The following is a 27,344-nucleotide window of genomic DNA, read 5'->3' on the forward strand; positions in this document are numbered from 1 at the left end:
GCTGCCTCATATCCGGCAGCTTAAACAAGCGTGTTGGCAGCATCTCAACGCCCTGCATTGTTTGAGCCACACCCGCTGGGGCGCCGACCGATCTACCCTGTTGCGGCTCTACCAGGCGTTAATCCAGTCTCGCCTGGATTATGGGTGCCTAGCTTATGGCTCAGCATCCCCATCTGCGTTGCGGGTGCTGGACCCAATTCTCCACAGCGGGATACGCCTTGCCACTGGTGCTTTCCGCACCAGCCCTGTGGACAGCGTCCTAGTGGAGGCAGGTGTACCTCCACTGCGGTTCCGACGCCAACGTTTGCTGGCCGCTTATGCTGCCCATGTTTTTAGCTTGCCCGGGCATCCAAATTATCGTGTCCTCTTCCCGCAGTCAGTCGTCCATCTGCCAGACCGTCGGCCCCGGTCGGGTTGTCCGATCGCCGTACGCATCAAGGAGCTTCTCTGCGGGCTTGGGTTTTTCCCAGTTCCACCTCCTTTCCGGGCGCCTCTGCGTACACCCCCGTGGTGTGTTCCTCGCCCTTGCCTTCGGCTCGACTTGGCACAGGGCTCGAAGGACTCGGTCCCTCCAGAGGCCTTCCGCCGCCGCTTTTATTCCATCCTGGCCACGTATCTGGGCTCTGGAATTGTTTACACCGACGGTTCGATGGTTGCTGGTCGTGTCGGGTATGCGCTAACTCTAGGGGACCATTCCGAACAACGGTCCTTGGCGGCTGGCTGCAGCGTTTACACTGCTGAGCTAGTCGCCATCTTTCGTGCCCTAGAGTATATCCGCTCCTGCTCAGGTGAGTCCTTCGTTATCTGTAGCGATTCCCTGAGCGGTTTACGAGCTCTCGACCAGTGTTTTCCTCGTTCTCGTCTGGTGATGGCTATCCATGAGTCCCTGCATACTCTTGCGCGTTGCGGCCGCTCTGTGGTCTTTGTGTGGACCCCCGGTCATGTCGGTATCCCGGGCAATGAACATGCTGACCGCCTGGCGAAAGAGGCCACGAGTAAACAGTCTCTGGACGTTGGCCTCCCAGAGACTGATTTGCGGGCAGTCCTCCGCCGAAAAGTTTTTGCGCTTTGGGACGCTGAATGGCGCAATCGGATCATGCCCAATAAACTCCGTGCCATCAAGGAGACGACGACTGTGTGGCGGTCATCCCTGCGAGCCAACCGCAGGGACTCTGTCGTCCTTTGTCGGCTCCGCATTGGCCACTCCCATCTGACACACAGTTATTTACTGCGCCGGGAGGACCCTCCTGTATGTCGCTGCGGGGCGGCTTTGACAGTGGCCCACATTTTGTTGGCCTGCCCCCTTTTAGCTGTGGTCAGGCAGACATTTGCGCTGCCTGATACGCTCCCTGCCCTCTTATGTGATGACCCTGGTATGGCTGCCTTAGTTTTCCGTTTTATTCGGGCAGGGGGTTTTTATTATTTACTCTGAGTGTTTGTTCTGTTCTTTTGTGTTGATTCTGGCCATTGGCCTACGATTTTACGCTGAGTTTTTAATGTGTTCTCGGTGGTTGGCTTTTCCTTTTTATCTCTATGGTCGGCCAACCACTGTCACACTCTGTGTGATTTTAATTTGTTTCGTCTGATCTCTGTAGGAGTATTTCTTGTCCCGTGTCGTCTGACGTCTTTCCTGTTGTTCGTTTTTTATTCTCTTTGGGTGGTTTTACTTTTTTTTTTTGGAAAAAGGGACCGATGACCGTCGCAGTCTGGTCCCTTTAATCCCCCCCAAACCAACCAACCAACCAACCAACACTATGGGTACCCAGAGGGCAGATTGTAAGCAGTTTGCATTTTGTGGGAACACACGCCCCCTGCCAAAGCGGCTAGCTTACTTGCCACGTAGGCCACAACGAATTATACTCAAACAGTATGGGAAAATATGTTAATGTATAAATTGAGATAATTATTACAGTAGTTGGGCAATCTGTATAGGCTTCAGGCACAATAAGCTGCAGTTGGGGAAGCCAGTGGTATGGCTCTGGAGGTCTTCTGGCAACAGGGGCATGTTAACTGGCTTCTGATTAAATCATACTGTGATGCATGGCTTCTTCCTTCAGTGAGAGGATTTACCAGTGTGTGATCACACATTATTTTAGCTGCTGTATTATAATTTCCTTGTATTTTAACAAAGAATTTTGTAACATGTCCTTTGAGAGAATTTTACAGTTTTGCATACAGTATCCTTCTGTGTGGATGTGTGAATGGGAATGTAGTATGTATCAGATTTTAGTTACGAATTTTAGCTCATAAATTGCAAGCATAATTTTTAACCATATTTCTGTCAAGTTATTTTAGTAATGGCCTTGGTCTTCTGTAGTGCAATAGAAAGTGGATCAAACACTTGAACTGTAATATGATACAGAATAAACTGCTACTCACCACATAGTTGAGCTGCAGGCAGGCACACTGAAAGCAGACTGTGTAAAAAAATTCACATTCTTTCATGCACAATTTGCAAGCACATGGCCTCTGTCTTCTTTTTGTTTGTGGTGGTCCGTCTCCCCCCTCCCCCCTCCCCCCATATCTGGAGGTGGACTCTTGTTCGCCAACTTATAATATCTAACAGTCTTCTTTCAGTATGACTGTCTCCTGGTAAATACCTCTTCTTTTCATATTGTTATTATTTTGTGATGGATTTTTTATTGTTTGAAGCAACTGAACTGTAATTTATTTACTTTCAATTTTTCAGTAGGAGCATATAGCTTAGTTTTTCAGTGAGAACCTCGGCATTCTTTTGTAGTTTAACTGCTGCATCAGTGCCAGTGCTAACATATACACATATTGACAGAATTTTCTGGCATATAATACAATTCTGTTAAATGAGACAATTTTTTGTCAGACGCTCTCCAGAAGATGAGTACTGTGTGGAATTGCGGAGAGATTTCATCGAATGCTTGCACGACTCTCCTGCATACCTTGTGGCACAGACAGTTCGCTCTGACATAGAGCGCTACTCGGATCGTTACCAAGCAGCTGTGTCAAGCAAGTCGAAGCAGCAGCCGCTTACTTTTCCCACTTCTCACCTTCCCTTGGAACTGAGGCCTGTCGTAAAAGACAAAGCAAAACGAGAAAAGGCGAAGAAATCAAATGCTACTTCAGCAGCGTCAAAGGCTGTCGACATAACTACCAGGTAAGTTATTCGATTTATTATAAAGAATGACTGTCACTTGCTAATCTGACACACAGTCTCTTTTTCCCCCTCTCTCAGAGTCTGATGTTTCTATTTGACACAAGTGGGAGGGAGGTATTAGTGAGTATTATTAAGATTTGGTATCTCAGTACTTCTTATTAAGATTAACCCACTTCTGCCTGAATTAGTTTTCACTTCTGAATTTTATAAATCAGACATTTAGTTGTTCATTGTAATTAATGAAACTACTACAAGAAGCTAAACAAAAAAGTAAGTAACAATTTAAGCAAAAGAGAGTGTAACATATGTCATGCTAGGTAGATCATACATTTTAAGTGAAATAGATGACATTAAATAAAATAAAGCAGTGTCTGTCATTTACATTATATGAAGGCAACAGCATTCATTTTCTGTGGTATGGTGCAACACACACTATGCACAAACCATCATCACATTTGCAGCTCATTGTTCTTGGAGTTCCTTTGTAGTTTTCTGTAGTGCAGTGTTGTCCTTTTTTTCTGTGGCATCATATTTACCAAATGACCTCTTTAATTATTTCTGATGTCAAACAGCACTCTGCCTTGATATGGGTTACCTGCAGGGTGATCAGGGCCTGTAGGGATTGCTGCATTGGAAGTCAGGTAACATTTCACATTATAACACTGAAATTACAGTTGTGGCATATTCATAGCTGCCTTTTTGTAGAGAAGCCACACATTATGTACAGACGTATCCAGTAGCCACATAAAAATTGGCTACCACTATTTCTTTCCTCTGATGCTCACTCTATATAATGGTATATTTTTGTGCATTTGGTCAGTTCTCCCCATATTTTTGTTGTATTCTCCAATAACATATGCTTGGAGTACAATTACTTTTTTCTTCTCTTGTCTGGCATATCAGCTCAGAGCTCACTGGATTGATCGCATAGCTAGTTGAAACGATTGTTACAGCAGAAATATCTAGCCATCTGGTAATCATCATTCCACTTTCCGTGCAGCTCTTGTAATCATAATCTCATGTCTTATTCCTTTTGGACATTGTCTTAGAGGGTATAAGTTGACATTCTTTAGGCAGAAAATTCTCACTAATAGTGCCAGTTGCACCATAATCTCGTTCTTTTAGGTGAACCAACAATGTTGGCTATGTAAACAGATTGTCAAAATAAAACCTGTAGGACTTTTATCAGCATGTAAATCAATCATTTGAACCAGAGGTACAACACATTTTCCAAATGCCTTCTCAGACACTTCATTCCATTGTGGATCAGTTCCTTGGTGTATTTAAAAATCCGATAGATAACCCATGTTTGTGTTTAGGCACTGTGCTTTGTACCCAAATCTAATGGGTTTGCCTTTGAGAAATTGTGAGACCTGAGTTTCTCCTGGTGTATACAACTTTCAAATAACTTCTGGGAATTTCTGTGTCACCTGGCTGAATTCCTGGAACTTTGAGAAATTGTTTGCATCCATACCTGCCAAAATACTGTATCATGCTCACATTATAATACAAATCTTGCTCAGGCTGTAACTTTTCTTAACATATCTGTTAATGGACAAAGTTTTCACATTTTATTATTTGCATTAATTTTTGTGTTAGGACATGAGTGAATGAATCTCATCATTGTTTCAAATCTGTCTCTTCTCATCATCTTGTGCACCATTTCATTTCTCATGACCAACCCTGAATCCCAGTAACATCTCCTGCTACGTAGAGGGCTATAGCCCAAGAGAATTAGAATTCCTAGAAAACATTTTATCTCCTATTGTGTTGTTTTGGTAACTGGGCAGTTCTTGAACAAAGCGTATTTTGTAGATTCGGTACTGAGAAATTTAATTATTTCATCGTTCTAAAACAGTTCAAAGCAAAGCACTGGAGACAAGCTTCTGTATTTACTGTGATCATTCTCAGGAAATAAAGCGTTATCACTTTGCAGATCCTCCAATCTCTTATTAAGTTTTTGAGATCTGTAGCTTTTCTATTTCATCTGAAATGACATTTCGTGGTTTATCATCATGTGAGCAGCAGTCTCAGGTTCACCACCTAGAGCAATCTGTCTCAGGTTCATCACCTAACCTGTTTTTGTAGGTCAGTACCACTTCTGGACCAGCATGAAGTTGCCTTGGTCCAAGATTTTCTATTTTTCCATCCCCATCTTCTTCACCAGAATATTCATCTGATTCTACATTAGCTTCATATATCCATTGCATCTTCCTCTCCTCAAGAATAGCATTTTATGCACAGGCAGGCTTCTGAGAAAGAGTGAAACGTTATATTGACTGTTCTGCCTAGAGAAACATATGTGCAACACACAAAAACTGGATTTGGAACCATAATAATCAATTGCATTTTGTGGCTAACCTTAATACAAATTTCAACACCTTTAACATTATAATTAAGCAAAGATTTTAAAAATTGTGTGGTATATTGCTTCAGAAAATAGTACAACAATACGCATCTCAAATGCATGCATTGTCGCCAAAAAGAGAAAACAGTGGTAGAATGTTAGGTGACATATGCAAACGTAGTTCTCATGCAGCATTCTTGTATAAGACATTCTTAATAGTCTTGCCGTGTCAAATCAGAATAAAAAGGCATACTTTCAACGACAATAATAATCTTCATCAGGATGTCTAAGGAGGTTATAAGCAAAAATTCAGTTGCTTATTACAATTTGACACTGCTTCAAAATCAGTTCCATGCCGAACAGATAGATAGAGCTGTCATTAACCCAAAGATCGATCCGAACACCACAGTACTCTGCTAGACACGATCCTGTCAGAGGTTACATTCCTCTGACCTACACAGCCTGTTATAGTGGGACTTATTGTTTAACCTAGACTCTGAACCATAGTGCATCTCACCATTTTTCATGTAGGCAGGAGTTGCTAGAGGTGAAAGTAGTGATAAGTGACACACAAATATTCCAGGACTGACTGGCTATCCTTCCCGAAACCTTTGTATCCATAGTCTGCCAGTTCACCAGTGAGCCAACGACCCACTGTGGATGATATTGGGGTGAACATTATCGTGTGGAAAGTGTCAGTTTAACATTTGTGATACTCTCTCGGCCAGGTTACTTTTTATTATGAATCTAACAAAGTACTGCAACCTCAAACCAGCCACACTTCTCCAACCTGTGACCCTCACCGGACCTTATCTTTAGGGCAGTTATCAGTATGCTGTGCTCCAACATCTGAATTCTGCCATGGTAGAAGTGAACTATATTTCAGAAGCTCAGTGTCCTCAAAATAAGGATGCACATTTGAAATTAGATAAAACAAGATCAAAGCTGGTGCTCCAATGTGTGTGTGCCGCTGCTCGAGGTACAAAGGCCACACAAGAAACCTCACACACGTAAGTTCCTGTTTTATAAATGCCACTACACATCTCTCTGCACATAGTTCTGTGTTTGGAGTGAACATATTAAATTAATAGAAGTGGATGGTATCAAGTTCATTGTATATGGTACAAATTCTCTGTGCGCCAGTGTTTGGATGTCTGCATTCATTTTTCAAATAACAGCCTGAAGATGACATTAATTAAATGTTTAAACTAGTTGCTTAAATAATAAAATTTTAAGGAATAATTACCACTGCTGGTATCCTTTTTCTGTGAATTATTGATCAGGCACAGTTCTGCACCTACATCTGTATTCTGAATCTACAAAAACAGCTAATTACGTAGGGGAGTGCTTTTAAAACGTTTTGCCACATGGGACTTTTCCCATCTCACCAGGATAGTTAGGAAACCTGCAAATACATAATTTGGCATTCCCCAAGTCAGTAAATCCCACAGACTGTGAATAGCAATCAAAGGATCATCGGCGACAACGGTATCACAACACGTAGGTAATTAACAGCTTGCCAGTTTACCACACTCACGTACCTTCACACCCGGGATAAACGCATCACACATGCCATAAGCTTTGTTTATTAACATTTGCTTCTAAGAATTGACAGTTTGTGACCAGCTGAAATATACACTGAAGAGCCAAAGAAACTGGTATACCTGCCTAATATTGTGCAGGGGCCCCACGAGCAAGCAGAAGTACCGCAGCATGACATGGCATGGATTCGACTAACGTGTGAAGTAGTGCTGGAGGGAACTGACACCACAAATCCTGCAGGGCTGTCCATAAATCCGTAAGACTATGGGGGACTGGAGATCTCTTTTGAACAGCATGTTGCAAGAAATCAGAGATATGCTCAATAATATCATGTCTGGGGAGTTTGGTGGCCAGCGGAACTGTTTAAACTCTGAAGAGTGTTCCTGGAGCGACTTTGTAACAATTCTGGACATGTAGGGTGACGCATTGTCCCGCTGGAATTGCCCAAGTCTTTCAGAATGCACAATGGACATGAATCAATCCCGGTGATCAGACAGGATGGTTATGTATTTGTTAGTCATATCTAGATGTATCAGGTGTCTAACTGCATACATCCCACACCATTACAGGGGCTCCACCAGCTTGAGCAGTCCCCTGCTGACATGCAGGGCCATGGATTCATGAGGTTGTATCCATACCTGCACATCCATCTGCTCGATACAATTTGAGAGACTTGTCCGACCAGGCAATGTGTTTCCATCAACAGTCCAATGTCCATGTTGACGGGTCCAGGCAAGATGTAAAGCTTTGTGTTGTGCAGTCATCAAGGGTACACAAGTGAGCCTTCGGGTCCGAAAGCCCATATCAATGATGTTTCTTTGAATTGTTTGCATGCAGACACTTGGTGATGGCACAGCATTGAAATCTGCAGCAGTTTGCGGAAGGTTGCACTTCCGTCACGTTGAACGATTCTCTTCAGTTGTCTTTAGTCTCATTCTTGCAGTATCTTTTTGCAGCCGAAGGGATGTTGGAAATTTGATGGTTTTTACCGGATTCCTTATATTCACAGTACACTCGTGGAATTGATGTACAGGAAAATCCCCACTTCATTGCATTTTCGGAGATGCTGTGTCTCATTCCTCGTGCACCGACTTTAACACCATGTTCAGACTCACTAAGTAAATCTTGATAAACTGCTGTTGTAGCAGTAGTAACCGATCTAACAACTGTGCCAGACTCTTGTCTTATGTAGGCATTGCCGACCACAGTGCCATATTCTGCCTGTTTGTATATAACTGTATTTGAATATGCATGCCTATACCAGTCTTTTTGGCACTTCAGTGTACTTAAAACACAGTCATAAAGTTCACTGTTTGTGTGACTTTACTTGGACAATGTTACTAGCACTGTGTGTAGTTTAGGACACTTACTGTGCAATCCCAGTGGAACGACACTCTCATCCCATCCAAACTCTGAGCCACATGTGCTCTAACAATGGTGCTTCATGCCGCTTCTCACACTGCTTATTGGCAGCAATGTCAAACACTATTGTTTACTGAATATTATCTCTGCTTCTCATTATATTATTGTCTGCTGTTTTCCGGCCTGGAGACAAACTGTGAATCTTGCATTAATAAATACTGATGACCTTGTCAACAGAACTGAAGTGAAAAGGTGTCCGTTCATCCCCATAAACTATGTCTTAAGTTTTACCTTCAGTTCTTTCTCAGTATCACTGCGTGTACTCCTTCCCTTTCAAGACCCCACTGGCTCTACTCCATGTTAACTGGTGATATTGGGGCCCACTAACTGCAGCTGCCTCCCACACATGCCATGTGGCCCACTTGTATCCTCACATCCCTGAATAATTTGATAGGCCTGCTGGATTAAAACACAAATATCCCCACTAAATACACTCTGATCTTTATGCTGTTGTCACCATTCTTAGTGTAAAAAATATTGCTTCAATGAAGATGTTTACCAGTTAATTACTTTCCATAATGAGTATGTTTAATTGGTTGAATTTGTGACTGGAGTGTACACTGTGTTATGGTAGTACAATGCCGTATCTCACTTAGCCTCCATTGTTTTTAAACTTTCAATGACTTAAAGAAAAACATAAACCATATTTCTGATCATTGATGCTATTAGCTGGGAATCTTTTCTCCACTCTTCCTATCACTAACATTGTAATTAATGAACTTTTCTGCAGAGACTAGCTTTTTCACCAATTCTACTAATTATGTTTCCATTCTGCCATTAAGTATGCCAATTAGCCAACCAACCTTTATTGTCTATTACAAATATTTAACTCTCATTTAATAAGCATCTAAATCTCTCCCAGATATATGGCCTTGTGAAAGTGTTGTTTCACTTTGACATGTATATGCTTTGCTTAGCCACATTTCGTTCATTATTTAATCCGTTTATCTCTATTCACTTTCTCATACGAATCATCGCTTCACACTGTGGACAAAATTGGACAGGAGTTTAGTTCTCCACCTTACTCAGGGGTGATATAAGAAGGCAATGGTGATCAGTGCTTTGATGTGATGCCGTCGACACCTTCAGACATTCTGCTGCTGTACACACTGATCCATAATTTTTGCCTCTTTTTTCCCCCAACTGTGGGCATCAGTGTATCTGATTCAGTTGTCAGACCACACTTATTGTCTTAACCTTTCACCTAGATCCATAACTGCCTTGACCTAGATACGTGGTCAAAAATTATCTGTTAACTTAATCCTTACTGTTCTCTTTTTGTTATCATCATTCATACTGTTCTCACTAAAGGATTCTCGTACTTTGTTGGGAACACTTTGTCTCCTCCATAGGTTCTTCTGCCCTTCTACCCCACTCTCCCAGCCCTCCCCCGTCTGTGGGCTCACTGTTGTTTGACGGGTTCGTGCTTGGCTAACATGGGACCCCAGCCTTCACAGCATCTTTCCCCTTTCGTGCTGCATGTCTATCCTCTTGCTATTCTCCCCCTTCCCATGGGGAAAATGCTTGGGATGTTTTTGGAAATATGTTCTGCATTTTCAGTGGTCAATACTAGTACAGTCTCTCCATTGTTATTCGTTCCTTTTTTCTTTCTTCGTTCCCCTTGTCCTATCCTCCCTCAGCTTTGGTATTTGAGATTCCTCTTCTTCTTCCTCCCTGGGCACTCTTAAAGGCCAGCCCACGCATATGATGCATAATAGGTAACTGGGTAATGGGTAACTCCCAATCTTGGGTTGACAGGTAGAATTCGCACGTACCCCCTGGTACAGGCCAGGCCAAGGAGGGATGACTGCATGAGCTGCTACCTTCTCAAATTTCTGATTGGTCCCTCTGTTAGGTTTTCAGGAGGTGTGAACAATCACCTAAGGTGGGTGCACCCCCCTGAGAGCGGCCCCCAGTTAAGGAGCGCACCATCGGAGTCGCTGACAATCATGGGGGATTTTCTCGCAGTGAGACAATCATCATCTCCATAGCCAGTGTCTCGTCGTCTCCATAGCCAGTGTCTCGTCGTCTCCATAGCCAGTGTCTCGTCGTCTCCATAGCCAGTGTCTCGTCGTCTCCATAGCCAGTGTCTCGTCGTCTCCATAGCCAGTGTCTCGTCGTCTCCATAGCCAGTGTCTCGTCGTCTCCATAGCCAGTGTCTCGTCGTCTCCATAGCCAGTGTCTCGTCGTCTCCATAGCCAGTGTCTCGTCGTCTCCATAGCCAGTGTCTCGTCGTCTCCATAGCCAGTGTCTCGTCGTCTCCATAGCCAGTGTCTCGTCGTCTCCATAGCCAGTGTCTCGTCGTCTCCATAGCCAGTGTCTCGTCGTCTCCATAGCCAGTGTCTCGTCGTCTCCATAGCCAGTGTCTCGTCGTCTCCATAGCCAGTGTCTCGTCGTCTCCATAGCCAGTGTCTCGTCGTCTCCATAGCCAGTGTCTCGTCGTCTCCATAGCCAGTGTCTCGTCGTCTCCATAGCCAGTGTCTCGTCGTCTCCATAGCCAGTGTCTCGTCGTCTCCATAGCCAGTGTCTCGTCGTCTCCATAGCCAGTGTCTCGTCGTCTCCATAGCCAGTGTCTCGTCGTCTCCATAGCCAGTGTCTCGTCGTCTCCATAGCCAGTGTCTCGTCGTCTCCATAGCCAGTGTCTCGTCGTCTCCATAGCCAGTGTCTCGTCGTCTCCATAGCCAGTGTCTCGTCGTCTCCATAGCCAGTGTCTCGTCGTCTCCATAGCCAGTGTCCCGTCGTCTCCATAGCCAGTGTCCCGTCGTCTCCATAGCCAGTGTCCCGTCGTCTCCATAGCCAGTGTCCCGTCGTCTCCATAGCCAGTGTCCCGTCGTCTCCATAGCCAGTGTCCCGTCGTCTCCATAGCCAGTGTCCCGTCGTCTCCATAGCCAGTGTCCCGTCGTCTCCATAGCCAGTGTCCCGTCGTCTCCATAGCCAGTGTCCCGTCGTCTCCATAGCCAGTGTCCCGTCGTCTCCATAGCCAGTGTCCCGTCGTCTCCATAGCCAGTGTCCCGTCGTCTCCATAGCCAGTGTCCCGCCGTCTCCATAGCCAGTGTCTAGTAAATGTAAACAGAATTAGGCTAACAATTCAAAAAACGTCACAGCTGCACAACTGTTCCTTGTGGTTTCACGTACTGAAGACGGTCAGTCCTTTGCTATAGTAAATGTGTGTATTATTCAGAAAGGTGTTGATGCAATTGCTGGCCCCCTTGAATGATGAATTCTTCCCATGGTGTTACTTACAATAATCTGCTTGATGATCTGACCGTGGCAGGAAACCAAACGTGCCTTTCTGATCTGCGTATCATTGCAGTCCGTCGGATGGTGAAAATGGTAGTGCATCCTTAGTACCCACACACACTTTTTTTTCTCACTTTTGATAGAGTGGTGCTTCAGTCTGAGATCAAAGCTAGCTATGAGGTTATGACAATCTGACTGTACATTCCGAATCCGATGCGCTGCTAGCAGTGTCATCGTTTCAACCACACTCGAACATCCTGTTGACACCCGTCCAAATGTGTAACCTGTGGTAGGGATGTCCATGAGGGCGATTGTCCACGGCCCTCTCCCTGCTGTATCAATTGCAATGGTGACCATACCACCTCTTCCCGAGATTGTCCCATATATCTCGATGAGCGGGCTGTCCAACGGATCTGGGCAAAGGAAAAACTGTCTTACCCGGTCAGTCGCAAGTTGTTGCATAGTCAGAAGCCCTGTGTTCTACTGTATGGCACTTAAAGTACTGTTCTTGCTACATTTCGCTCCATGAAGGACACGGTCACACAGACAAGCAACCTCAGATTCTGCACCGCTGTTGTAAAATCGCCTAGTTTCATGGTAGCATAACTGTCTCCCCTCCAGCAGTGTAACAAGCCACCAACTTTTGTCTCCCAGGGCGAGGTCACCTGCTAAACAACCGTCAGGCTGAAAAGAACAGAAGGAATACTACCGCAAAGACTTCTTACGTCCCTGCAGCCAACAAATACCTGAGTCTTCCTCTGTCAACTGCAAAGGCACCAAGAAATCGAACAAAGTCAAGCAGTCTTAGACAGTGTCACCGCGTGATACTTTTGTCCAGCTGACCTCCTTGTTGTCAGTGCACACTGCCAACCGTTTTTCTGCTCTGGACTCCACAGACAGACAGAAGGAGAATGCTGACATGTCTGTAGATCTCATGGAGCAGGATCCTCCAGCCTCTGCACCCTGTAGCAGTCAGCCTTCGAAGGCGGGTACTCACCAGCAGCCGAGGTGACTCCGTTTTTTCCCCTCTTCCCCTTTCCTCGTCACGAGACTCTTCCATTGGAATGAGTGCAGCCTTCAATCCAACGAAGGGGACTTACGGCTGCTCTTGGAATCACAGTGTCTACTTCTTTTTTGCCTCCAGGAAACAAAATTGCATCCTCACAACTGCTTTGACCTCTCGCATTTCTTCCCAGTCCACTTTGACCTTCCTCCCGAGGAAGGCATTCCGTCTCAACTGGGAGTCATGCTGCTCACCAGGGATAACATACATAGTCAACCCATCTTCCTGACTATCCGGCTTCAAGCTATTGCAGTTTGCATTTTCCTTTCTCACTTGATCTTCTCCCTTTGTACCATTTACATCCCTCCGTCATTCAATGTCACCACTGCAGACTTCCTCAAGCTTATTGGCAACTCCCTCACCCGTTGCTGCTACTTGGTGACTTTAATACGCACCATCCCCTTTGGGGCTCTTCCAGAACCTGTCAGACAGGTGCCCTCTTGACTGATCTGTCAGCTTAACCTCATCTCCCTTCATGCAGGAGCACCTGTCATCTCAAGTGGTCCATTCTCTAGCACGTACTTGAGCGACCATTTCCTGTGTGTTATCTGTTTGCTGACTCGTACCATACCTAGCTGCACATCCAAATTGTAGCTTTCTAAGGTTGATAGGAGGCTTTACTCCGCCCTGGCGACCTTCAACAAACATTTCCCCAGTTTTGATGACCAGGTAGATGTTGTGTACATAGTTCCGCGTAGTCAGTGCGTACACAACTTTCCCAGTAGAGCGCGCCCCGCTAAACACAACAGCGCAGGCGCAGCGCTCGTCCGTCTCCGCACTACGAGATGGTGCTGTCTTAGAGACGAACCAACTTCTGCTTTCGCCAATCCACGTATTAATATGTCACGCAGCCAATGAGATTGCTGCTAACGTAGAACCTTTTCTCCTCGCGGATCACACTCGCGCAGTGATACCTGAACGCTCGAGGTATTATAACGAGTGTACAGACCTCTGATTAGTCAGTCTGCATTAGTCTATAGTCAAGTTTCAGTCTGCGCCTAATAAGATTATCATATTCCTGTACATAGCCATGAAGAAAATGTATAGACACTTTGTCAAGTATCAGAGTTATGTGAGAATAAGATTAACGTACCAAGACCAAAGGAACTTCAGATTGTCAATTGTAAATAGCATCCAGAACCAAGTTCAGTAAGGTTTATGATTGTTATTATTTTAATAAATGTGTGTGAAGATTAATCAAGTTCTGTTTAAAGCTGGTCACCATCAATCTGCTACTCTAAGCGTGCAAGTGGCATTTCTATCATCTGACCTAACGGCAGAAGATAAACACGCCACGATAAGACCACGAGACATATTGCTGACACTCGCCTACTTCGTTAGAGTGACAAGTCAAATAATCTGATGGTGTGTGTACCGAAGGTCTTACAGTACGCACACCACAGTAGAATATCTTACAAATGTTATGCTTACCGACGCAGAATGTTCCATTCCTCCTATTCCTCTTTACTGTGCCGTTTCCTGATGCCTTGACGGACTGAGGTGTGCTGCGACCCAGTTCACATGTAGAGACGTGCTCTTTGTTTTTAACAGTCAACCTATGATGCACACTGCATTCATTATAAACGCTTCCATGCACAGTGTCGTCGTGCTTTTTGGGATAGCAAAATAACTAGCTGGATTTCCTTTACTAGTTTTTGTAACAGCTTCACACCCTCTTCCGTTGTGTGGAGCAACCTCCGATGGCTCTCTGGGACCAATTTCCAGGCGGACCATAGCAAACAGTGTCATAGTTGATCCTGTTGCAACCTCCAACACCTTGGGCTGCTTGTTTGTGGAGATTTTTAGCTCCACCCACTATCACCCTGCCTTCCTCCATCGGAAATGAGTGGAGAAGGCTCGGGCGATACCTTTCTCTTCTCAGAATTGTGAGTGCTACAAAGCCGCCTTTACTATGAGGGAGCTAGATAATGCCCTCACTTTACCCCCATTCTCTGTCCTAGGGCCAGATGATGTTCACATTCAGATGTTGCAGAACCTTTCTTTTGTGGGCAAGTACCTCCTTCACATGTAAAGTTGCATCTGGGCAGAGGGCATGTTTCCCAGATGCTGGCTTGAAGACAGTCATAACCATGCCTAAGCCCAAAAAAGACAAATACCTTCCTTCCAGTTATTGTCCCAGTGCTCTCACCAGCTGTATTTGCAAGGGGATGGGACATATGATTCATGCCCAGCTGGTCTCACCATTTGTCAACCAATGCACAATGTGGATTTCAAGCATGCCGTTCTACAATTGACCATCTCTTCATTTTATTCACTTTATTATGAATGGTTTTCTATGGAAATACCAGATTGTGGTCATGTTTTTTGATTTGGAGAAAGCCTACGACATCTGCTGGACGATCAGTATCCTCCGTGCTCTCTACATGTGGAGCACCCGAGGTCACAAGCTCTGTTTACTTCGGCAATTTTTAAATAACTGAATTTTCAAGGTACAAGTGGGTTCTGCCTTGTTGGACACCTTTATCGAAGAAAATAGTGTGCCTTGGCGTTCCATCCTGGGTGTCATCCTCTTTGCTATTGCCATTAACCATATTATGGCCTGTCTCTCTTGGGCATCTCCAGCTTCCTTTTCGTTGATGATTTTGCAATCTATTGCAGTTCTCCACGGACTTCTCTCCTTGAGTGGTGTCTTCAGCAATGTCCCGATCGTCTTTACTCCAGGAACATTGACAATGGCTTTCACATTTTCACTGACAAAACTGTTTGTATGAATTTCTGGTGGAGCAATTGGTTTCTTCCACCGTCTTTGCATCTTGGGCCTGTTGCTCTTCTGCTCACTGAAACTGTGAAATTTGTGGGGCTCATGCTCGATAGGAAACTTTCTTGGTCCTCCCACGTGCCTTATCTGGCCACCCACTGTATGCTGTATGGGTCCTTAGCGATACTTCCTGGGGAGCAGGTCAGGCCACCCTCTTCTGTTCGTACTGGTCCCTTGTCTGTTCAAAACTAGACAATGGGTACTTTGTTTATGCATCTGCACATCTGTCCCCCTTATGCTGTCTTAATACTACCCACCATCGCGGCATCCATTTGGCCACTGACGCCTTTTACACTAGCCCAGTTGAGTCTGCATGCAGAAGCTGCTGAACCACCGTTGCTATACTGCCGTGACTTTTTCCTCAGCAGCTATGCATGCCATTTGTCTGCTATGCATGGCCACCCATCTTGTGCCGCCTCCTTCAATGACACTTTTGATCACCAGTGTGGGGTCTCTCTCTCTTCTGTTACCTCCTGGAATTCTCTTTTGGCTCTTGCTATGGCAGCTTAACTTCAAGCTACCAGCAACTTTCCCGGTGGGTGTGAGCCCTTCCCCACCTTGGCTTTGTACAGCGGCCCGTGTTCACCTTGGCCTTCATTTTCTTTCTAAGGACACTACTCCAACCTCACTCTATCGCTGTAAGTTTCACGATCTTCGCATGGAACTCTGCGATAGTACCTTTGTGTACACTGATGGCTCTTGGACTGACCGTGGTGTCGGGTGTGCTTTTGTCATTGGCACCAACGATTTTATAGTATTGGCTTCTGGAACACTGCTCAGTATTTGCAACAGAGCTCTTTGCCCTGTGTCTGGCCACGCAGTTCATTCAGAGACACAGGTTTTTCAATTGCGTCATCTGCTCCAACTGTCTGTGCCCTTCAGAGCCTCTGTGTGCTGTACATTGCCCATACCTTAGTGCAGTGGGTCTAGGAAAGCTGTCACTTGTTCACTCATGATGGAGCCACTGTGATGTTTATGTGGGTTCATGGTCACATTGGCCAGATGGGAAAAGAGGCCGCTGATGCTGCTGCCAACATTGCAGTCCTCGTATCGCGGCCTGCTAGTTCTTCCATTCCCTCCGACGAGTCTGTGTTGCCGTCTGTCAGCAGGTGGTATCACTTTGGCACCACCACTGGTCCTCTGTTCATGGGAACAAGCTTAGATCATTTTAGCTAGGCTGCATATTAGGCACTGTCTTTTTAGCCATTGCCATTTGTTAAGTAGCCCACCCCCCCCACTTAGCCATTGCCATTTGTTAAATAGGGGACCCCCCTCCCCCACTTTGTGCTCATTGCTCTCAATCTTTGATGGTTTGCTATTTCCTGTCAGAATGCCCTGTTTTTTAACCTCTTACATTCTCATTTATGTTTGCCATCTTAGTTATCGGCCTTTTTAGCAAATGACGCGTGGGCTGTAGACCATATTGTACTTTTTATCTATTGTAGCAATATGGTGAAGGGCATTTAATCTTTAGTTCAGGACTTCCGTTTCTCTGTGGCGTATTTTATGGACCTTTCTCGAAGTCCCTGTTTGCAGCTGTCTTTCCTTTCATTGATTGGGCTTAATGTGTAGTTGTTTTTAACTCCTTTCATCCCGCCCACACTTTTGTGTTCTATGGTTCTGACATGGGTGTGTATGACTCTAGTTGTTTTTGCATCCTAAAATAAAATAAAACCCTGCAAGGTTGCCAATGGCCATCTTCCATCCTGCATCTAGCCCTCCCAGATGGCCTTTGTACAGATCTGTAGGTTCCCATTCTCAGGCAGGAACTTACAATGAACATTTTATTGAACAGGGACTTCTCCTGGCCATCATCTCTGCACACCATTCAGTCTGTGGCCCTAATTCCATTCATGACCTGTTGCTTCAACACTCCCTCCCCTCCTCTGTGCTCCCCATCCATCCCTCCTCTGCCCCCTCCTTTCCCCTCCACCTCCTTCCCCCTCCACCTCCTTCCCCCTCCACCTCCTTCCCCCTCCACCTCCTTCCCCCTCATTCCAGTCAGTCAGCCAACCAAAAGAAATTTATTCTTGCTCTGGCCAGGGTATAGGTAACACATCCAGTAATTCCTATGTGAACAATTTTGGGTGCACATTTCCATGTGGGTGATAGTAATTAAATTTCCTACAGCAACTGAAGCTGCATCTGCTGAAGTAGCAAACAAAGCCAACATATACCTGTCTTGAAAACTTAGTGTGCTTGCTTTTTATCAATTGCGCATCCATTATCAGATTATGCACAACTATATTCTTTGAAACAACTCGAGCTCTGCAACCAGCACCTGTGTTTTGTCTTTCACATGCCCCTTAAAATTATAATTCTGTTCCACTTACGCTAGTTAACTTCATTATTAATCTTAGTCTTGTTCTCTCTCCCTCTCTCTCTCTCTAATTCCATTGCATCTGTTGAGGAATGATAACAGTCTCATTCATTTCCACCATTTTTGAGATTGATTCTTTGTGTGGTTCATCACCATTATCGGATGCCGCAACAGTATCAGAATCTACCTTAGTAGTCATCTTTTTCAATGGTCTCTTCACCTGCTATTCTAATTAAAAGTTACATTTTGTAAACTATTCACCAATTTCATGCCTCGTTTCAGTTTTTAATCTTACCATTTCCAACTACACATGAGAATTTACTGCTTGCATGTTAGAATTTACTTTACATATTTTAGTGGTGAGTTCCATCTGTGGAGATTACTGAATTTTGCAATTAGTGACAGCAGCAAGACATTTTTTAATCAGGCTTTACCCCTGGGGCCAACTGCTTTGCCACTTCTTCTCTTTCTGTTTGAGTGCCATAAACTACAACCAGCACTGAATTTCACATTAATTTCCAGTGGTTCATATTTCACTTGTTCTAGTGCTACAATATTTTGAGATTCTGCCCTCGTCTCCATGTCTGACAGTACTCATTATTACATATCTGGACTAAAAACTTCTGAACTCCTTAATCCTCTATTACAGTATTAAGTGTCCATTACAATTAGGTCATTATCTTATACATTTGTTTCTATAGCATCTTTAATTATATATGACATTTTGCCTTAGAGTTATTATTTTGATGTGTGAAACCATTTGAGATGCAAGGAATTTTACGAATATCTCATTCTGGTTTTATCGCTGGCACACGTTTTTGGGATGAAGCACTTTATGTACAACCCATTTTCTTGAAATTGGTGATAGATAGCAATATCTTCTCAAGTTTAAAAAAAAATTAAATATGTTCACTACATTTCATACGCAGCAACATATGACTTAACATGCACCAAACGCAGAAATGCAGATTCGTAGCTGTTGTCATACTTTTGATACAACCACAGTAGGAGATTTCACTCGTCACCACCCTCAAATATTTATAGTGTGCTGAGGGCAGTATGAGAGGAGAACGAGGAGTACACTGAAACACTGATAATGATCAGTGACGAGAAAGCACACATTTAGTGACGGATTCTCTACTTTCTACAAATCAGCTCAGGCAGCAGATACTGACGTTCAACTACTATTCCAGAAGCTAAGGATAGATGGTTAACAGTTCTTGTCCCACTAGAATGTTCACTGAAGACGGGCTGTTATGGAATCGCTAGAAGCAGATAATGTGACGCGAAGTACACAAGGAGAAGACGGTCTTCTCGGTAGTCGAGCTGACTTGGAACTGCATGTTCTGCTGCGACACCGGCATGTATCACTTGTCTGGTGGTGCCACTGCTGCAGCTTTGTGGTGCAGCAATCACTGGGTTATATTCTGTCTCTGGAGTGGGTTGTCGACCTGTTAATGCCTAGTGGTGCATGCTGTGCTTATGACACCACACTCTTCCCCCAAATCTTCTGGCCGTGGTTGCATATGGCTGCAGTGCAAACTGAAGGCAAGGGAGGAGGTCTGAGTGGAGATGCAGCAGATGGGACGGAAATTGGGACTGCACCCAGTGACAGGCTTCCGTCTGCACCTTAGCATTCACACTGAGCCCTCACGGGAACATTTGACAAACTGCAGGGAGGGCACATGCCGACATGTAGGGCTGGAGTCTTGAACGCTGGAGGACCACTGCTGTGATTGCTGTTATGATAGCAGAAGCCATCCCTGTAAGGAATTTCGGTTAGATGCCACACACAAAATAACACACTCGTCCCAGTAGTAGTGTCTGTCCTGAATCAAAAGTCCACACACTGATGTACCACGCATATAGAAAGAAATAACAAGAAATAGATAAGAAGTAACAAGGGTAAGTGGGTAAAATCAAAAATTAATTCTGTAACTTGCACAGATCCTTTTCCTGCGTGGCACCAGCTGTTGTATCACACACATTTGATTTCAGGTGGAACAGTGTCATGGTCTCAGATACAGTACTGTTGGTCATGCAAAATTGTTCAGTTTTCTGTGAGGTGAGCTGTGGTCCATTGTCAGGCACTAGCACTTCTGGCAAGCCCTTGATGCAAAAAATTGAAGTAAGTGTTTTGATAGGACTGGCCAATGTTGTAGAGTTTATCGGAACCACAAAGGGAAGATGTCATGTCTTCAGTCTGGGCATCCAGCCCTGGCCAAGAATAATGGCGTTGGTCAAGCTGTTTTGACCTCGCAGTACCTCAGTACCCCTACTGCAACAACCTTACAACATCCTGCTGAAAGGCGCATGGGATGATAACCCGGGCCTGGTCATTCACAGTTGGTAACAGTAAAACACCACGCGGTGCTGACAAGGGTTGGTGGTGAACGAAGTACAAACATACGTCCAGCAGAACTATGTTTTTCACTCTCCTTGGCCATCCCGTGTGCGTGTAATTCATCACAGTGTCTAAATCTGCAATTGTAGCTGTCTCCTGTGCTGTGCGATGCAAGACCATTGAGAAATCGTGAACTGAGGAAGCATCCAGTGTGTTTATTCGACAACACGATGCATCAGAGGAGTCAAACTGACCATCCTTGTCCACCTGTAACCTCGAAAACATATCAGCATTGAAATGTTGAGCCATAGGGTGATATAAGATTTCATAGTTGTACTTTGTCGGCAGGAAAGCCCATTGTTGCAATTTTTGTGCTGTATTTGGCAGGACAGCGTTGATTGGGTGGAAGAGTGAGTGGGTTAAGATCCGTGACCAAGTAGGACTTCCTTCCATAGAGGTAACGATGAAACTTGGCGGCACTATAAATGATCACCAATGCTTTTTTATCAATCTGACTAATTTTCCTGAATGTTAGTCAGAAGTTTGTGGCAAGTGCTATTAGACAATCTGTTGATTCAACATGTTGTGACAGAATGGTGCATAGGCCAATAGAAGAAGCATCAACTGCTGACACCATTGGTTTAGCCAGATCAAAACATATGAAGCATGTGGTACTAAGTAATGCTCATTTCAATTGATTAAAAGTCAGCTGAAATTCCCTGATCCATGCAAATGGAACATCCTTACACAGTAACTTGTGAAGCAGAGCTGCAGTCTGAGAGGTGTGAGGAATGAACTTGAAGTAGTTCAGTTTGCCTAACACTGGCTTGCAATTCCTTTAGATTTTTGGGAGCCAGCAAATCTTTGATGGCTCACAAATTAGTCTCGGTGGGATGAATACCCTGCACATTAATGACATGTTCCAGATACTCCATTTCCATCTGGAAAAAAGGGCACTTGTCGTGAGGCCTGCTGATAACCGTACTTGAAAAAGGCACATGAGATTGGCTAAATGTTCTGCAGAATGTCCAACATGACAATGTTATCCAGGTAATTTGAGCAAGAAGGCACCTTGGTAGTTACTTGTTCTAAAAGTAATTGAACATAAGCATCCGCCAAGTCTATTTTGGAAAAATAATGACCCTCGTCCATCAGTTCCTTTGGGCAGGGGGAAGGGGTTTGTGTTTATCACTGTCTGAGAGTTCTCAGTCAACTTAAAATCAACACAAAGACATCCTGAAGGTTTGTTAAGGATGAATAATGGGGAAGACCACTGACTTGCACTGATTGGCCGTGATGACCCTGTCAGCTTGCCATTGCCATAAATGTTCAGTGACCTGTTTCCTAATGGCAATGGCCAGTTGCCTAGCCCGACAAAACTTTAGTTGTGCATTGTCTTTGTCTGATACGTGAGCTAAAGAACTGTTCATACAACCCGTCACTGAAAAGTTTACTACACAGCTTGAAGCTTGTCTGTAGTGATGTCTGTTGAAATTTGCAACACTGAATTATGGATTGTCAATCCGAAAATGTCAAGAGTGTCTAAGTCAAAAATATTCTGTGAAGATTTGGCAGAATGCGCTGTGAATGCAACTGCCTTTGTTACACATTGAAAAGTAGCTGACATACTTAACGTTCCTAAAACTGGAGTTAACTGTCCATTATACGCTGACAACATATGTAGCTGGCCTCAGTATTAGTGACCCTAATCGTTCGTGAGTAAGTTTGTTCAGAAGTGTAATGGAAGCACCATTGTCCAGTTGCAATTTGACATCTTTCTTAGCTACTGTCAAAGTAACAATCACCTTGTCCTGACTACATTCCTGTCATTGGTGTGGGCTGCTAAAGTGCATGACATATGCAGTGGGCAAAGATTTAGTAGTGGACCTGTGTTTGCATCAGCATGACTTGTTTGGCACATGAAAATCACCCATCTGGTGTTCACTAAGTTTTGTAATTGGGTGACCTTTCACAACATTTATTACAGCCACCGGGCTGCACTGTTCCATGGATGGGTGTGCTGTTGGCAACAATAATGATTTGAACTGGTTTGGTGGCATGTTACTTGGGAATTTGTCATTCATGCAGCTTTTACGTGCACACTGACTGAACATGGCCTTTTGTAACACAAAAACAAGAAGTAGCATCGCGACTTGGGCACTGAGCATGCTTATGGGACTAAAGTACTTTGGGCAGGACTTTGCTATGGTTTTTTGTCTACCAGCATTCTGCCTGTGTGGCATCTAAAGAAGGATCAATTTGTTTCAAAATAGAAGCACGAATTCTATTGTCACAAATATTTTGAGTTATAGTGTCATACAGCATGACATCGCTGTATGATTGTCCACGACGACACAAAAATTTGCAATTCAATGATCTGCTGTTTGAGTTCGAGCTGCTGCTCACTGAAGGTGGAAAAGCTTGAACCTTGCAGCAGCCATGAGTTGTTGTTCATCAAAGTAAGTGATTAACTTGCTAACTAAAGTCTTAAAACTCTTAACTGTTCTGGTTGTTCCTCAGGAAAATATTCACTATGATCCTGTAATCTTCTGTGCCCACTATGAAAAGAATGCTTTGCTCTTTTTACCTTGCATTTGGTGCCCCTCCATATGGTTAGTCAATTGAGCTAAAAATTCTGACCAGTCCTCATGCTGTTTGTTGAAACTGTGGAATGGTGGAATAGCCGTTGGAGGCTGCGGTTGAGGCTGCTGTGCCGCTTGTAGATTCTGCTGTTGTTGTTAGCTCCATCACAGCTTGCGGCAACTGCTGCGTTTGCTCACTCTGTAACTGAATAACGGGCATTAGAGAATCGTCTTGTGATGCAGAAGCCATCCCTGTAAGGAATTTCGGTTAGATGCCACACACAAAATAACACACTCGTCTCAGTAGTAGTGTCTGTCCTGAATCAAAAGTCCACACACTGATGTACCACGCATATAGAAAGAAATAACAAGAAATAGATAAGAAGTAACAAGGGTAAGTGGGTAAAATCAAAAATTAATTCTGTAACTTGCACAGATCCTTTTCCTGTGTGGCACCAGCTGTTGTATCACACTTTTGGTGCAACCTCAAAAGGAGATTTTACATGTTGTAGCCCTCAACTGTTTACAGTGCGCTGAGAGAAACACTGTGAGAGGAGGAGGAGGAGGAGGAGGAAGAGGAGAACATTGAAACACTGATAATGATTAGTGATAAGAACACACACATTTATTGACGAATACTCAGCTTTGTACAACTCAGCTCAGACAGCAGATTCTGAAGTTAAGTTGCTGGTGTGGACTTGCTAGAAGCAGATGATGCAGTGTGAAGTACACAGGTATAACATGGTCTTCTCGGTAGTCAAGCTAACTTGGAATGACCTACTCTGCTGTGGCACCAGCACTTGTCACTTCTCTGGCGGTGCCTTCGCTGTGGCTTCTTGGTGCGGCAATCGCTGGGCTACATTCTGTCTGTGGAGTGGGTTGTCGACCTGTTGACACCTGTGGTGCTGGCTGGTGGTGCATGCTATGCTTAAACACAATAGAGACAACCTTTACTTTTCACTGCAAAAATTTCTTGCAATAATTTACTTAATGTCAAAAGATCACAATAACAATGTCCATTAGTGAAACGATAGGCAGTTCATCATGAAATGGAGAATGAAATAATAAGATAAGCAACAAATCACACTTTTTTACCAGATAGTTTCTTTACAATTGTTTGATAAAGATTGCTATTCAGCTGTCTTGCATACTTTGCTGCTCACTGAGTCAAGTTAAGCAGCTTCCTTTTGCACTGGATCATACGCCTTGTGAGAGGTTCACCATGTGAGGTAGCCATCACTTCCACCTGCTAGCTGGCTTCAAGCACGTGTTCTAGCAGACTTATGGTGAACCATCCTCTGTGTGAGATCAGCTATAGTGTTTTCCCTCCTTCTTTGACTGGCTTAACAATAATGCTTGTATCACCTCCAAAAAGGAATAAAATGATGTACCATTAACATTAACTGCAATAATATCAAAAGTAAAGGTTGTGAGGTGGATCCTGTGTGGACAGTGTAGTCAGTGGAGCACTTGCCTGCGAAAGACAAAGATCATGGGTTCAAGTGGTGGTCTGGCACATAGTTTTAATCTGTCAGGAAGTTTTAAATTGGAACACACTGCACTGCAGAGTAAAAATTCATCCTGGGTATGGAGAACATTTTAAACAAGATTAATAACAGATATATTTCCAGAATCTGAGATGCAGTCTATTCTATGGCGCAGTGTGAAATCATTACCAAAGTCAGTTGGCATAGGGATAAACTGTGCTCGGATTTGGCAGCATATGCATAGCACCAAGAATGGATTGCAGCTGGAAAAACTGTCATTGTCATATAGCCTTTGTGGTTAGAATCCAAATAGTGAGTGCATCTGAAATACTCCTTATGGCCTCATGTTGCAACCACTTTGGTAAAATTTAAACTAACAGGATTTCTAGGTTAAAACCTGTGATACTCTTGTAGACCCATGAATGTAACTCGTGTTATCTTGAAACTGTAGCAAGATTTGTTTGAAATATGTTGTAATTAGGTGCCAATTCTGGCAGCTCAGGTGGTTTCTTAAATTAATGTCTTATATTGTAGCAGTCATTGAGAGTAAAACAATTTAATTCACACATCAATAGAATAATTTTGTAATATGCGGTACAGGTCTGTAGAAGCCAATTGCTTATCTTAGTGAATGAATACTGACAGTTCATGGCTAATTATATTCATGATTCCTCAAACATTTCTTTCTTGCATAAAACTACACCGTCTCTTTTCCCATAACTTTCTGAAAAGGGGAAAAAAAAAAAATGTCATTCTCTTACTCAATGCATTCTTCTTATACATGGTAAACTTGTTACTGACTTCTTTGACCATCTTTACTACTTGAATAATTTCAGACAAATAAATCCAAGTCAAATAATTTCTCTCTGTTTCTCACCATTTCATTTAGTCACAAATGATACTTTCTTGCTTTGTTAATAAATATTTTGTCACTTCTCATATAACAAATATGCTAATGCCAGGTGAGAAAAAAGAATGATATTTGATTTTTGAATAGTATTGTAAATTATAATAATATTGTGTGGTTTAGGTTAGAAGAACTAGAAAAGACAGAAGGTCAGCTAGGAGATGCAGAAGAGGAAGAAGAACAGAAGGAATCTGAAGAAAAGGATGCAGATGATGCTGAAGACAAAGACGAAGAGGAGATTGAAGACCCCGATGAGGAAATGGACGATGGAACAGATTATGCAAATAATTATTTTGACAATGGGGAGGGCTATCTAGATGACGATGATGACAATTTGGAGGATGGACCTGTATATTGATGTGTAAATGAATGTAAATAGTGTGATAGGTTTTTATCATGTAAATATGTAACATACAACGTAATTGTAATGGCTTTCATTGCCACTTGTTGACAAATTGCGTGTTGGCTTCTGTCTTGGGGTTCTTTGGCCAATGTTTGATTAATGATTTTTGTAATGTTTGGAGGGTGAATCTTGGAGATTGCCAGCACTCGTGCTGGCGAAAAATCAGAAAAATCGTCAAACGCACGTTGCTAAAAGGACCTGATTCAGAAGCCACAGGCAATTTGCCATTTCCCACAGATTAAAGAATCAAAATAAACAGTTGATTGTTTGTGTGTTTGAGATTTCTTTTAATAGTAGATCTTATCTGATAAATATTTTGTGTCTAAGATGTCCATATTGTGTGGCATCGTAAAATTAGTAGTTGTATGGCAACTCTTCCTTTCCCAAAAAGGAAGCACCGTGTAGCCCACCTGATTTACCTGCACAGATGCCTTCAGTAGCTGGCACCTTCTTCAAAAACTGGTTGGAAAGTTGGTGGTGAAAGGAGGCTGTTGTCAATAATGTCGTCCACACCAAAACTTGGAAGTTCAAACACTTCAGTATCACTTCGATGTTGTCTGATCTGCGGTTCATGGCCAGTTCAAGCCTCACATACTTTAGTTCGATACGGATAAATAGGTAGCTATGTATTGCATCCGGCAGTCATTGTCGAGTTGCAACGTGAGTACGGTAACCTAATACCAATATGGCAGTTGATTTAACAGTGGCAAGAAATTATCATTGAAATCGCAAAACGGAACACTTTCTTCAATAGCAACATAGTTAAGGCAGGATATCTCAATGTTATTCAATTCAAATAGAATTATTAATGTTAGCTAGAAGTGCAGTCAGATTTTGTTCTCATCAAACAATACTGTCATTGTAGGTCATTGTTGGAGATCAGTACAGTCACATTAAAAGTGATTATCAAAAACTGTCACTGAAGTATGAGTAACAAGTGGCAGGATATAGAACATGCCTCGAATGTGATGCACTTTTTTGGTGTAACATATCCACAGGGCAGCTATGGTACATTTGCTATATAGGTTGGCATAGGCATAATTACTCCATTAGTCTCACCACAGACTAACGATTCCATGATAGGGTTGGGTATTATAAAGAGTGGTGTGAGAATAAACTCTTTCTTTGAAAACTTACAATACTTTAAAATTTGGCTAGGTTGGAATTTACTGTTTTTTATGAACTACAAGAACCAATAGAATTTTGGATTACAGAAAATGTTATTGTAACAATATTATGAGAAGAAAAGTTTCTACTCAGCATATAGTAGAGATGTTGAGTCTACAGGTAGGCACAATAAAAAGATTTTCACACTTCAGGCTTTTGGCCAGTGGCCTTTGTCAATAATAGAAACACACACACACACACACACACACACACACGCGCGCACACACACACACGCTCATGCAGACGCAACTCACACACACGACTGCAGTTTCAGGCAACTGAAACCACAATGTTATTGGTTCTAATTTATAAAAAATTTCTTCTGCAATGTGATTTCCCCTCATTTACATGCCTAGGTTCCATGTTACATTAGTGAATTACATGACATTATTAATTAGTAAGTTAATCAATCAATGCTGTATGTCATGTTGTACAGAAAAATTATGGCATTAAAAGTAGGTAGTCAAAGTTCAGAATCTCATAGAAGTAATGACACAATTTACTATGAAAAGTGGCAGCCTCTCTGAACTTTAAATTCTGTTAACATGGAAGATTATGAAACTTTGGAAAAATAAAATCATGGATTGAAATGTGCTGCCTGTTCCATCGGT

The 27,344-nt window shown here is 43.3% G+C and overlaps 1 protein-coding gene across 1 annotated transcript in view; it reads left to right on the forward strand.

Moving 5' to 3' along the window:
• The window catches only part of LOC126095044 (DNA-directed RNA polymerase III subunit RPC7), a 61,045-nt gene extending 35,211 nt beyond the window's left edge, over positions 1 to 25,834 (forward strand). Inside the window, exons 4-5 of the mRNA XM_049909718.1 lie at positions 2,840 to 3,130; positions 25,287 to 25,834. Coding sequence (XP_049765675.1) covers positions 2,840 to 3,130; positions 25,287 to 25,521 — 526 coding nt within the window. The 3' untranslated portion in view covers positions 25,522 to 25,834. The remainder of the gene's footprint in view (positions 1 to 2,839; positions 3,131 to 25,286) is intronic.
• The last annotated feature ends 1,510 nt before the right edge of the window (positions 25,835 to 27,344 follow it).

This window comes from Schistocerca cancellata, chromosome 8 (assembly GCF_023864275.1).
Source record: "Schistocerca cancellata isolate TAMUIC-IGC-003103 chromosome 8, iqSchCanc2.1, whole genome shotgun sequence".
Classification (NCBI taxonomy): Eukaryota; Metazoa; Arthropoda; class Insecta; order Orthoptera; family Acrididae; genus Schistocerca; species Schistocerca cancellata.